Source organism: Penicillium crustosum (assembly GCF_028827405.1).
Source record: "Penicillium crustosum strain IBT 35664 chromosome Unknown utg000001l_segment0_segment0, whole genome shotgun sequence".
NCBI lineage: Eukaryota > Fungi > Ascomycota > Eurotiomycetes > Eurotiales > Aspergillaceae > Penicillium > Penicillium crustosum.
In genome coordinates this window covers 6,396,287-6,409,560 of record NW_026623122.1, presented here as the reverse complement: position 1 = coordinate 6,409,560, position 13,274 = coordinate 6,396,287, and the positions used below count along the sequence as shown (strand labels likewise).

Sequence of the window (13,274 nt, the reverse complement as noted above, 5' to 3'; positions counted from 1 at the left end):
CTTTCTCACGAAGAAGATCACTCCGATTTTCTTGGCGCTAATTTATATATCACTGTCTATGACGGGTTTATATATGGGTGGGCTGTAGACTGTAGAGGATGAACAATCCCACGACATATAGTAATATAGGTAAAAAAATTCTAGGACCTATATTTCCTTTTTTGCACTATCATGCAATGCTACTAAGCTATTTCTCACAACTGGTTCTCAACTCACTCGTATATGGGGTGGCACAACATCTATGCCCACGCGTCTGCTGGGATTTATATATCTACATATGTAGATAAATTACAAGGATTCCACTTGATGAAATCAATAATAAATTACAATTGAATCTCAGTAGATTCCATGATCTATAATTAGGAGTGGCCAATAGCCTGTTCCCACACGTTATAGATCCATGGATGGCCTCAGGCACAATACACGTGACATATTTATTACTCGATCTCATCGAGTCAACGCCAAGATTTTGCTTTTCTATCTCCAGCTTTTCTCCATATCGAAGCATAGATTACGGTCAACCAATCACAGCATTCCCTAATATTTATTATGTGGGGCTAAGTGGAGCTAACGTTGCAAGGTTGCCGACTCCCTCGCCAATTCCTGGAGATAAGGCCGGGACGTCTTACTTGAAGTCATTCGGTCACTACCCGTAGGTGGCTATGATAGGCTCAGATCATCATGGATGCTTCCAAGACTGGAGACTCGCAGCCAACTACTTCCTTATCGGCCTCGGGGAAAAGAGGACTCGGATCCTGGAGGATATGCTCCAGAATCATTCCATGTGGGCAAGGTTATAATGATGCTGTTATCCCCAGTCTTTTTACTCCTTCTTCCAAGATTCTTTTTTTTTATTCAACTTCCTCACAATAGCCTTGCCTTGACACTTTCTTGGGACGTTCGATTACTATACTGGCAACTATTAGCAACTCCAAGTCTACACCTCCATCCGCCAATATGTCCAAGCTCAAATGGTTACTCGACAAGGCGGCCGTTGAGAACGAGCCGGGACTCACCAATGCTCAGATGATGTTGACCAACAATGATCTACGGCCAGGTGAGACTATCTTAGCTTATATGATTTCGGATCCTCCCCTTATTTATCGCCCTCATGGCGGTACACAAAGAATATAAAGACTGATCAACGGAAATTGCACTGCAGTGGATCCAGAAAGACGCCAATGGAGATGGGTCAACTTTATTGCTTTTTGGATTGCGGACTCATTGAACATCGTCAGTATCTCCAAAGTGGTGCCCGGAAAAAGCCCCATGGGATCTAACACAAAATATAGAACACATGGATGATTTCTTCCTCGATGATCGTTGACGGTCTTTCCTGGTGGCAGTCTTGGATCTGTGTCTGGGTTGGATACTTCGTGGCTGCAGGTTTCGTGTGTCTGACTGGGCGAATTGGTGCTGTCTATCATATTTCTTTTCCCGTCACAGCCCGAGCTTCATTCGGAATATGGGGCTCTTTATGGCCCGTCCTCAACCGCGTGGTGATGGCTATTATCTGGTACGGTGTGCAAAGTTATATTGGAGGTACGTATCTTTCCGATCTGGCGAAAAAAAATGTATACTTATATATTACTAGGCCAGTGTGTTACTTTGATGATCGAGGCCATTTGGCCCAGCTACCGGAACCTTCACAATGGTCTCTCTGCTAGTGCTGGCATTGATACCAAGAACTTCGTCAGCTTCTTCTTATTCTGGTTGCTTTCACTTCCAGCCTTGTGGTTCCCCGTTCACAAAGTCCGTCACTTGTTCACCGCTAAGGCAATCTACTCTCCTATCGCTGCCATCGCTTTCTTTGCCTGGGCTATCTCCCGTGCCCACGGCCTCGGCCCGATTATCCACCAGTCCAACACCGTCCACGGAAGTGATCTTTCATGGGCGATGGTGAAAGGAATCATGTCGTGCATCGGAAACTTCGCGGCACTTATCATGAATAACCCTGATTTCTCACGATTTGCGAAAACACCAAAGGACGCATTCTGGTCCCAGCTATTGACCATTCCCGTCGGCTTTGGTGTCACCTCATTCATTGGAATCATCGTGTCTTCCTCCTCATCGGTGATCTTCAACGACGGCTACACATGGAACCCCCTTTGATCTCCTCGGAAAGTTCCTCGATGGAGCCAGTTCCGGTCAGCGCTTCGGTATCTTCGTCATCGCCACCGGATTTGCCCTAGCCCAGCTCGGAACCAACATTTCCGCCAACTCAATCTCAGCAGGCACTGATCTGACTGCCCTGCTACCCAGATACATGTCCATCCGACGCGGTAGTTACATCTGCGCCGCCGTCGGTCTAGCTATGTGTCCAGTACGTCTTACCACTTATTTAGTTCTATCCCCCTCAAATACCCATGACCAAAAACTAACAAAATCCACAGTGGAACCTTCTCTCAACCTCAAACAACTTCACAACCTACCTCTCAGCCTACTCCCTCTTCCTCTCCGCCATTGCCGGTGTCATGATCTGTGACTACTACATCGTCCGAAAGGGCTACCTGAACATCAACTCTCTCTACAGCGCCAGCAAAACAGACTGCTACTACTACACTGGCGGTTTCTCGTGGCGCGCCTATACCGCCTACATCTGCGGTATCCTGATCAACATCGTCGGCTTCGCCGGTGCTGTGGGTTGCAAAGTCCCTATCGGCGCGGAATACATCTACAACATTAACTATTTCACCGGTGTCCTTGTTTCCGGTGGTGTGTACTTCGCTCTCACGTGGTTCTTCCCCGTTCCTGAGACAAGTGCTACGTGGAACGAGGTTGATATCGATGTTGAGGATTTCTCCGTTGCATACGGAAAGGACCCCAATGACTTGGAGGGTCAAGGGTATGCTGATCGGAGGTCATTTGATGGTGCGCTTGGGTCGGATGATCGGAAGGGCCCAAATACTTCCAACAAGAAGATTTGAACGGGCTTAGGTTTTCATGGTAGCGTTTCCTTTTGATACTGTTTTTCGCTGGTGCTCTTACTATCCAGCGAGATTCAATGTATATAATTAACTCCCCTATTTGGGATATATTTACGATGATACGACAATTGACTGCTTCTGGGTTCCTAGGCTTCCAGAGATGGGCCACCCCAGGATTTGCTTTTTATGACATGGGCATTCTTCAACCCCGTCTTGGAATAACTACTTTATATATATATATATTACCAGCTAGATACATATCTGCTCCGAATGAAAATAACATTAATTAATCTATAGGTTCTAAATAGGGGCTATTGCATCCTCACTTGCATTGGACGATTTCTTCGGTGTTCCAGGACCGGGCTGCCGGCTATAGATAGTAGAGGAGTCATCACCAATGAATGCCCGCATCACGATACAGGAACGACCCTAATCCTAGGGCCGTCAGAAGAAGTCTCCAACCGCACATCCATTTGGCGAGACGTCTGTTCGATGCCCTTGAGGGTAGGATCAGTCCTGAAAGGATTTGGTCCCTCAAGATCCAAGTTGGAGAATAGCAGAGCCAAAGGCGAAGACTTCCAAATGTAATCTCTCCTTGTATGGAAAATAGTGATGATCAAGAAAAGCGAACTTAGGAACACCAATGTAGTAGGTAAAATCATCCACAACCACCGCACATGAACATAAGATACCGTGGACCAGGCAGTTCCGTTATGAGAGGCATGGCAGTTCTTTGATCGTGCATGTGATGTGAGTGAGGCTGCTAGTGACTGGAAGACAAGGTTTATGTCGGTGTAATTGCCGTATGCCCCGTAGAGGGCTTCAATAGAGTCGGATGACCAACTTGGTCGATTACTCACGAAGAGTGACCCCGTACCTTTTAGCAAGGGGGTGATTGAGTTTGAAAGGGCTAGGGTGCTTAGAGAGCTCACTTTGAAGGCGCACTCTGGGCTGTGTGTGCTTTCTTGTTGTGTGCCGTTCACGTAGCAAGTATTTGGTACGATTTCAAAGTCTTTTAAGGAGGTGCGCGAGTAATTCGATGTACCTTCAATTGAGATGAGCTTCTCCGTGAATGTACCGCCATTGACAGCTGCATGATAGGTCTCGACACAGAAGGAGAGGGAGCACTCGGTTGCGCTCACTGTGGGAGGTACACCATAGCCAGAAGAAGTGATTGCGGTAAAATTGAGAATATTTGCCAGGCCGGTTGTGTTTAGGCTGACGAGGTTGCCAAGATATGTGCTGTTCATGACATATTGTCCGTTTGTGGATGTTTGGAAACTGAAATTATTCGGCAGTTTGTAGTTGTACGTTGCTTGCTGAGAGGTGAACCCATCCACCTTGTGAAGTGTTAGAGAGTCGGTAATGTTGGCGCACCGGCTGCAAATACCAAGAGACTGATATGGTGCGAATGTACAGTTGCCTGTAGTGCACTCCATCAAAGAACTTTTGCTGTTTGGGCTTTGCTCTTGGAAGATCCCAGAGTAGATGGCACCGATGGTCGACAGCGGTGCCTTGTTCATCCCGGGACCTTCGCCTAGTCCATAATCGGTGTAAAGACTTGAGTTGCACACTTGAATGGATGCATTACCGTGCGTTGGGACTGACCGTCCTAGGATTCCCATTACCTGCTGCACAAATGGGTCCGTAGCAGCTGCGATAACGAGGACTAGACATCCAAATGTGATAAGATGACTTTAAGGCATGTTAGCTAAGATCTATGTCAAAATCCATATAGACTCACCGAGGAACAAAGCAAAATAGAGCAATCAAGGCCCCCACCGGTCCACGGCTAGCAGCGTCGAGTAATGCCAAGTCACTTAGTTTATTGCCTTGATTAAACCAGGACCATTTCAGTTGGGACAAAGCTTCAGTACAAATGCACACCATTCCCGCCTTCATGGCTGTAGACAGAACCGAGACTAACGCGTTCAACGTGATACCGTACGGCCAGTCCGGCACTGGTTTCCCATCGAAATTGTACAGTACAACTATAATGGCAACCAGGAAAACCACAGCGATGAGACAATTAAGGATTTCGAAGGTCCAACTCGAACCAAAGAAACTGGTCTGAGATTGCAGTATCGCTTGTTGTTCTGGCACGGATAACGGCCGTGACTTGCGTTTTGCGTTTGTCGCAGTACCCGATGGGTCATCCAGTCGGACATACGTGAGCTGGTATTCCTCTTTGCTAAAAGCCATATTGTCAAGTCTGGAGATACCCATGCCAAGGACATCCAGGGGAAGAAGGATAATATGCTGGGACCAAGAACAGGATTTTGAAGATTCCGGGCATCTCCACATCAGGCAAAATAAGTGAAACTAGGGCAGAACTTTCGAAGCTGAGCAGTGGATAATAATAGTGGAGTAGATGATACCTGCCGGGTAGAGTCTAGTGTCGACAATCTTCATTTGATCGTCAAGCCGGTCCAACAGCGTGCTTGTTTACCCTGAAAAGTGGGCCAGCTTAAAAAAAGATTAAGAAATCCTTCCAATCATTCTAGAAAAATGAGATTACCTTCATTTACGAAGGTGTATACCGTTCAGGGGTCAATCACGCCTTATGGGGCCTGAGGATCTGAATTACTATATACAAATCCCTTAATCGCCCATACTACCTTATGTAGGTAGGTATACTGCATATCCATGGATGTAGTCACAATCCTAGGCCGCTATCCAACCTTTCCAAATTTAGCAAAGCCAGAGTACCGAGCTATGACGGGTTGGGATTGGCACAAGGGGAGCTCAGATAGATGTGCGTCTGGGTATTTCAACTTGCCTTTCTTCATGAAAGCTGGCTGCGTGGAGCGCGCAACAGTATCGGCCAGTGGATCAAAGATTTCGTGCGGTGCATCAGGCCATTTGCATCAGGCATTGGACAATCATATCTTCCCGAGGTACCGGGAAGATTCCCTCCCTTCCTGTCTTCGCGTCATGGACAGACGATGAGGTACAAGAGTTCCAGGGTTCCTATGAGACTTTTAACACGCAATCCAGGACATCAGTTCATACATATGTGCCAATGAGATGGAGAATTAGACATCCAGTCCCATGATAATTCCTTAGCGATCCAAGGGTCAGTAAAATGATTCGTTGAAGTTTGACGTCTCCGCATCTCCGTCATTCGAATTGTTAATTTCAATGTTTCCTGAGGATACGAAGGCTGGTACGTTAGAAACACATAAAACTCCACCCATAGTTCTTGGCCTGATGAAATTGAACCCGTTCCTAGACACTTCGTGTGGCTGAAGTGAAAGACCACCCGTTATTCCACGATTTGAAGCGGCATGAATGCCTCCAGCGGAACTGTAACTCCCTTCAAGCCCCATGACGCCTCGGTGGACCTCTGGTGTGATCTTCACACATACCAGTCCTCAAGCTTTAGAGAAGCCAGAGAGAGAAGAGCACACAAATGAGTGGTATACGTACACACAGCAAAAAGCCCGGAGGAGTTTCCTATCTGGTGGCTACTAGTCGGCCGGGTCAATGACAAAAGCAATATCGTAAATAAGAAAGAAGGCTTCACTCAATCTTGGGGATGATAACGCATGCTGGTGAAACGGCCACGACTAAGCCTGAAATGGTTGAACCTCCTATTGAGCGGTAGAAAGAAGAAGCACTCGCGGCTGCATTGAAAGCCGGATATAGCAAACCTGTCTTCTCTCAAATTCTCAATTACGGCATGGATCTGAATGTCCGGATTCTCGAGTACGACTAAATGCCCTGTGATCTAGATATTATTCCTGATGTTTAGAGTAAAATAACCCTTACACCATTGGAATGGGCTGTGGAACATGGAAGACTCGATATGGTCAATCTATTCTTGGATAACGGCGCTGACACAAACCACTATCTACGAAGAACATGGACCGGCCCTGTTCAAGGCAGTGAAACACAAACAGCATGAAATAGTCGAGGTTCTTGCGCAAAGAACGGACCGAATCTCCTGTACTAGAGTTCTTGCTCTCGGGGCGGAGCAACAGGGCACTACAACCGCTAACATCCTTCTTGGACACGATGTTAGCTGTGATTTTGAAAAATCTGATCAGCCTGGTCCACCTGATCCGATCTCCTGGGACCACGACTCTGTTGTGTAGAGGATTGGAATCGAAGAATATCACAAATCCCCTAGTCTAGAGTAGGCAATGCAGCCCTAGTAGCAATAGGCTCAGCCAGGTGTGCCGTTTACAACTTGAACGTTCTTGTATCGAACCGTGTTTTCGTTCTCATAAGGAGCCAAAATCTCAAATTACTGAAGGCAGGTGTTGGAAGTGAAGTGCCGGGACATGTTTTCAATTCAAATCATGTTTCTTAATTCAAAAGATGGGGGGAAAACTCAAGGAAACACCTTGTTTGGTGTTGATGGTGGTTTGGTGACTATTGGTATACCAAATCTTCTCAGGCCGAAGACGACCATTCATTGATGGTCTCTTGCCTTCTGTACAATATATCGTACACACTTGGAAGCCATTCTTTAGCGGCGCAGGGCGTCTCTGATAGGGGAGTCACCACGGCGGAAGGAGGCTAAGTACAAGTTAGCTCGGTTATTCTTGGATCTTGGATATAGGCAGACTCGGGGAAAAGCGGAGAGTCGGGTCATTGTTGAGAGGCCTGCAAAGCTCGATGCGGAGAAAATTACAGCAAGTAGCCTCTGTCCAAGCTCAAGGGAGCTTATCCCATGGTGACCCGAAGCTCCAACTTCACCAAAGGTCTCTCTAAAAGCCAAACTAAAATGAGATATAGATATTAACGTACCATCAGCCTCTTCCCAAGCACGTCCGGCACCGAAACCGAGACCAACCCACGCGGGCCAAGCTCTGCGCTTGAAGAGAAGAACCGAGAAGACAACACCGAAAGACAGACCGAGGGAGGACTTGATGAGCACAGAGGAGATGGCGCGGTCCCACTAATTATATGACGTTGACGGTTAGCCAACGGGTTCTCCCATATTTGTTCCCAGACCGAGGCAATCGTCATATATCGATGGTGTGATGATATATTGCAACTTCTCCCATTTGAGTATTCAGCTAGCTCATACCTTCTCGTTAAGCAAAGCCTCGCTAACGGGCTTGGTGGCGCGCGCGATCGGCCCGGATTCACTGGATTCAGCCATTGCGATAAATCTACCGGGGCGGAAGTAAGTATCAATTGAGGCGGAGCTATTTCCGAGGGTAAAACACGAACCAGTTGCAATTATGTGGAATTATAGAGGTGAATGGAGGCGTGTGGAGTGCAAGGAGTTTGGGAGGTTCAGCGGACCGAGTCGATTCGGCCAAAGGCGGTCGGAGCAATCTGCGGTTTTTCTTCTTGGTCTCTTTTTTTTTTTCCCTCGACAAATAACCAACCACTCTCTCGAATAATTTGCTTTTTTCGAGATGCCGTTGATTGCGGAGGTAAGTCAAATGCAACCTTGAAATCCTGCATGTCCTTTTCCCGGAATCTAATGTGTTGCGCTTCTACAGCGTCCGCGCTCATCGCAAGAGGCGCTCCTCCGCCTTGAAAAGGGCACCGCCAGTCCAACAACCCAGATTCACGAAGCGGCCCAGATTATCGGTGTGGATTTGACGCTATGTGAGAGTCACCCGGAAGTTCACCGAGATGTTCAGATTCAAACAAACGCTACCCCGAAGGAGGAATGGGTTCTGCGATGGCTATTGAAGAGACTGAGAACTGGGAAGAACTACAGAGTGGACGCGGCTTCGTTCCTTTTATTACGACAGCTCATCGACCTGATTTCACCGAAGAACCTCGCTGCTATTCTTAAGGACCAGAAATTCTTATCGATTCTATGTGATACCCTCGAAGATTTGGAGGCCGATATCTTTTCCGGTCTGGGGAACGGGCTTGCAACCCTAAGCTCTGACTCCGAGTCCAGTCACACACTGTCTGGGTCCCCGACACACGATGATCGCCGAGGAAACCAAGGGAAAAAACGCAAGAGAATGACAACTGAGAATGATGCAGACGCCATGGACGTGGACGTGGACGAGCAACGTCAGAACCCCGCAGCATGCTTCCTCGCCTTCATCCGCGCATTGGATTGTCTACACGGATTTGTGACACTTGCGCACCGCACACTAGGCACCGATGGAGTGGCAAACTCTCATTTGAAGCTTGCGCTGAGGGGCGAGCCCGAGGCCGTCGCCATGCTGCTGGGCCGAGCATTCCGAGTGGCCGCCGTGGCCGCCAAGCAGTTCTCGCATGAGGGGAAAACAACTGATCTTCAGCACTTGCTATACGTATTTCCCTCAGCAGTGGAGCTGTGGGAATCGAGGTCTTACCGTGAAGATGATATGGACAACAAGTCTAGCAACGAATTTTTCGCGAGACATTGCTTCGCCCACGCACTTAGGCTCCAGATCTGCCTCCGGTCCGCCAAACTTGACACCGACGAGAGGGCCACTCTCCTGCATGCGATTGAACGCATTATTGCCCTACATGTCTTGCTTCCTGCTCGTGCAGCATTCTTTGAGCGTGGAAGCTCCGGCATCGATTATTCTCAGGATGAGCCTGACTGGAGCTCAGTCAAACCAGTGACTGATACCTTCAGGCCAATAATTCGCGAGTTTGCTGTGGCCAAGGAAAACAAAGCAAGCAATGAAGCTTGTATGCATCCCTGGCGATCAGTGGAGCTTCTTCCTGAGCTTTTTGACAACGCTGTGCGTGCTGTTCCTAGGGATGTGTTCCGGAGGCAGACACACGAAGCTCCGTGGTTAGAGACTTTGTTCGTCGCTGTTGCAGAGCTTGCGTTCTCTACCGCAAAGGAGGAAGACTTTGCCACCTTTTCTTCCAAATTTATCTCGGTACTGGAGCACCTCCTCCAGGTAGCTCTCGACCGAAAGGTCGGTCTCTCTCTTCACACCATCCTGGCGCATGCCAATTACACTGGTCTTTTCGAACAAGGCCTTGAGAAAGTTCAGTGGAATGTAACCGCTCTGTTTATCAGCCTTGGGGTTGATATTTTCCTGCCAAACTCCGGCTTGCGTGATTCGCGTAAGCTTCTTGACGCATTACTCGACAAGGTTCTATTACAATGGCGCGAAAGTGGTCCTAGGAAACGGGGAAACTACGATGTAATCAAGAGCAGGGTTGTGCTGCCCTTGTTGCGAGGCTTCGCCGCCGCGAGAGACCTACCCGGCTTCATGGAATTGTGGCACAACCAGCTCGTTATCGTGGAGCAAACTCGCCAAGATAACAGCAATTTGAGTCTATTCTCGGTTTGGGAAGACGATGAGTTGGCGGACGCTTACTCGGAGCTGATGCGAACCTCCCTCACTGAGACGCATATTGCTGCCCAGATGCATACCGCTGCTAGCGACACCCGAGCTGAAAATGGCAAGGTGGCTGAAACCCCTCAGTCTTATGCCAAATTTGTTATTGTCGAGGCAAGCTTCCGTGGCCGAGTCTCGACGTTCCCAGAATCGGAAAAGACGTTGACATCTCTCCTGGAAACCATAACCTCTACTCTGTCGTCGAAGCAGGCTCTGCACTGGAGATGGCGTCTGTGGCGGTTGGTTCGGAATTTCCTAGAGAACACCCTGCAGTCAGCCGATAATACCATGGCAAGTTCAATCATGTCATTGGTAGAAGTCGCCGCCAAGACTGTTCATCGCAACCACAAGGACCTAACCAAAGTTCAACTCGCTCCTCTGGAATCGTGGGAGGCTTACCGGTTTTTAATTGTTGCAACCAAGGCTCACGCTAGTGATGAGCAGCTAGGTTCGTTTGTTAAAGCCACCAAGGATGTCACCAGTCTCATCTCCTCCATCTCAACTAAAGATGCGAAGAAGTCGATGAAGGCACCCTGGAATGGCCGCACAGATACTGTGGATTCCCAAACAACCCTTGGCCTAGCTTACTTCCTTGCCCTTGTCAGAGTTCCGGAAGTTTGGGCTCTTATCTCTTCTGATGATCGATCCCGTCTGTTCCGTCATATCCTGTCCCTGGCAGCTGCTCAATACCATTCGACGTCATTACCCTTGGAAGCTGTTGCAGAAGAAGCAAAGTTCCTCCAGGCGTGGGCGAGTGTGGTCTGCCACGAATATATGCTCAACGCTCCCTTCATTGTCTCTGATCTTTCTCTCCTCCTCAACGAAAGCATCGAGCAAGACTCCTCCAATCGCAAACTGCTTATCGAGAGCTTGCAGAGGGTTCCGGCCCCGTTGATCACTCGCGGGTTGAGAACCACCATTCTGAACAAGTTGCAAAATGTTTTACTTGAGCAGGACAATACTCCTGATGTCACAATCGGAATTATTACGATGATGGCGAAACTAGCTTCCATGCCAAAATGCGATGCCACATTGACCAGTGACTGGGACCCCATCTGGACTGCTGCTCGAGCCGTCCCATTGGAAGGTACCGACCTCGACCTCCAAATCATGAAAGCATTCCGAAGCCTGCACCGCGCGATATCGGCCAAGCTCCTGGTTTCGTCTGAGGACGAGCGGAACAAAATTTTCAAGAAACTCTTCATCCGGGCATCGAAGCAAACAGCTAAGATGAAGCAGGTGGATCGTGACTCCATGGCCTGTTATCTTTTGAGGTTGACTCTGTCAGAGCTCTGGGTCCACCGCAAGCAGCTGCAGACAGCCTTCTCAGAGAAGGAACTTGCTGCTTGTCGCCTGAAAGTGTTCGACTTCGTGTTGGCTGATATGAAACATGTCAAAGATCAATGCAGGAAGCAGAAGATGGAGGAGACAATTACTCTTATCAAGACCATCGATGCTCTAGAGGATTTCGAAGATCTAGCTACCAACAATGTCGAAGTGGAGAAGTTCCTGTCCAAGATTGACAATTACATGGAAATGTCCGTTGATTCGGAACCGTCTCGGTTAATCCGACGACGTCTTCTTGCCAGCAAAGGACCCGAGCAGAGCATTGCTCAGCCAGTCCTGCAATGCGCCGAGACTCTTGCCCTTCAGTCTCTATATGCTGAGGACCAGCAGCTCTTCATCCGGACTACCACCGAACGCTTCCGCTCCATGACGGTGGAAAAAATCACCCAAACAATCTGCGAAGTCCGGGGACTTGGCTTGATTGGGGAAAACGCCGGCTACAGACTTCTTGTGCTCTACCTCGCCGTTTCCTCACTCCCTCCTGTCGAAGACAAAGAAAGCGCCACAGCACGCGAGATCTCCCTCCTCTGCACGGCCCTCGCCGAAGCCATAACCCAAAGCACAAGCATCGACCAATTCTGCTTCGCCTCCGAATGTCTGGACCTCCTCCTCCGCAGCCACACCCGCAGTCTCACCCAATGCAACATCGACAGCATTCTCAGCGCAATCGCAAGCGCCTCCTCCAAAATCGGCCCCCAGATCTCCCCCGCCTACGCACCAACTATCTACACCCGCCTGTGTCGACTAATGGGCGTCGTACTCAGCCTGCAGCGTCTCAAGATCGGTGGCCGCTTCCACCTAGTCGTAAACGCCATGCAGCGCCTACTGGGCTGTCTCTTCGCGCGGTCCCGCAAACGTGGTCGCTCCCGCTTCCAGCCCACTCTCTCGCAGCCCTTCTGGCTCGCCCCGCTCGAGGCCTCCCACGCTACCTACTACACCCGTCTGCTCACCTCGCTGTGCGACCCTACCGTCTCGGCGGTTCTTCGTCCCCAGCCCGGTGCATCCCGCGAGGCCCTGACTGATCAGACGAAGAAGGCGAAGCGTATTGCCGGTCAGTACTTGCAGTATGTTGTCATGGAGTATGCGCAGTGCTCGCTGCGTGGGTCGTTGTCACCGGAGGTCAAGGCTGCTATCTTGCCTGGTCTGTATGCGGCTCTTGACGTCATGTCGCGTGAGTCTATGCGCGCGCTTAACGCTGCGCTGGATGTCTCTGGTCGTGCAGTGTTCAAGTCGCTCTATGATGACTATGTGAAGTTCGGAAAGTGGAACAAGGGTTGATTTGGTTTTGTGGGTAACTGTCCTTTATCTGTACACTATCTTTTGCTTAAGAATTATGATATCCCCCAATGCATTGATGATCATCATATTAATTTCAAAGTAAAGACTATGCTAGCACCATACTGCCGATACGCAAGGAACACGGCCTTCTCTGGGGCTGGACTGGTTACCACCCTGCCCTTATAATATTGAGCCGTGTCATAACTTCAACTCGGGGACACCTCAGAACCAATTGAGCTTCAAAAGTTTAAACCATATCCAATTGACTCTGTAATCACATCAAGCTGAGGTGGTTCAGTTCTTCTATATCGATTGATCACCTGAGAGCGGGGTAAACCAGGGTCCAGTAAGTAGCTGGAAGGATTCAAAGCTGACTTCCCTAGCCTTTTTAAAACCAGCCTCAACACGTTCAACACTTCATAAATTCAGTTATATGCACTTCGTCTGAATA

General features: G+C 48.9%; 5 protein-coding genes across 5 annotated transcripts; 3 read left to right on the top strand and 2 right to left on the bottom strand.

Annotated features, from left to right (window-relative positions):
* Positions 1-957: 957 nt before the first annotated feature.
* Positions 958-2,927, top strand: N7487_002421 (nucleobase cation symporter-1 family protein; the record flags this gene model as incomplete). Its single annotated transcript, XM_056870168.1, has 6 exons — positions 958-1,057; positions 1,163-1,233; positions 1,293-1,542; positions 1,595-2,073; positions 2,126-2,323; positions 2,394-2,927. The coding sequence occupies 6 exons, from the start codon at positions 958-960 to the stop codon at positions 2,925-2,927; spliced, it is 1,632 nt and encodes a 543-aa protein (XP_056734952.1).
* Positions 2,928-3,337: 410 nt separating this feature from the next.
* N7487_002420 (DUF3176 domain-containing protein) lies at positions 3,338-5,129 on the bottom strand (the record flags this gene model as incomplete). The annotated part of the gene is made up of 2 exons (XM_056870167.1): positions 3,338-4,622; positions 4,672-5,129. The coding sequence occupies 2 exons, from the start codon at positions 5,127-5,129 to the stop codon at positions 3,338-3,340; spliced, it is 1,743 nt and encodes a 580-aa protein (XP_056734951.1).
* Positions 5,130-6,721: 1,592 nt separating this feature from the next.
* Positions 6,722-7,024, top strand: N7487_002419 (uncharacterized protein; the record flags this gene model as incomplete). The annotated part of the gene is made up of 1 exon (XM_056870166.1): positions 6,722-7,024. One exon carries the CDS (start codon positions 6,722-6,724, stop codon positions 7,022-7,024), a length of 303 nt encoding a protein of 100 aa, XP_056734950.1.
* Positions 7,025-7,401: 377 nt separating this feature from the next.
* Positions 7,402-8,040, bottom strand: N7487_002418 (MICOS complex subunit MIC10; the record flags this gene model as incomplete). The annotated part of the gene is made up of 3 exons (XM_056870165.1): positions 7,402-7,451; positions 7,683-7,833; positions 7,966-8,040. 3 exons carry the CDS (start codon positions 8,038-8,040, stop codon positions 7,402-7,404), a joined length of 276 nt encoding a protein of 91 aa, XP_056734949.1.
* A 262-nt stretch (positions 8,041-8,302) lies between these two features.
* Positions 8,303-12,823, top strand: N7487_002417 (ribosome biogenesis protein URB2; the record flags this gene model as incomplete). Its single annotated transcript, XM_056870164.1, has 2 exons — positions 8,303-8,320; positions 8,390-12,823. The coding sequence occupies 2 exons, from the start codon at positions 8,303-8,305 to the stop codon at positions 12,821-12,823; spliced, it is 4,452 nt and encodes a 1,483-aa protein (XP_056734948.1).
* Positions 12,824-13,274: the final 451 nt, after the last annotated feature.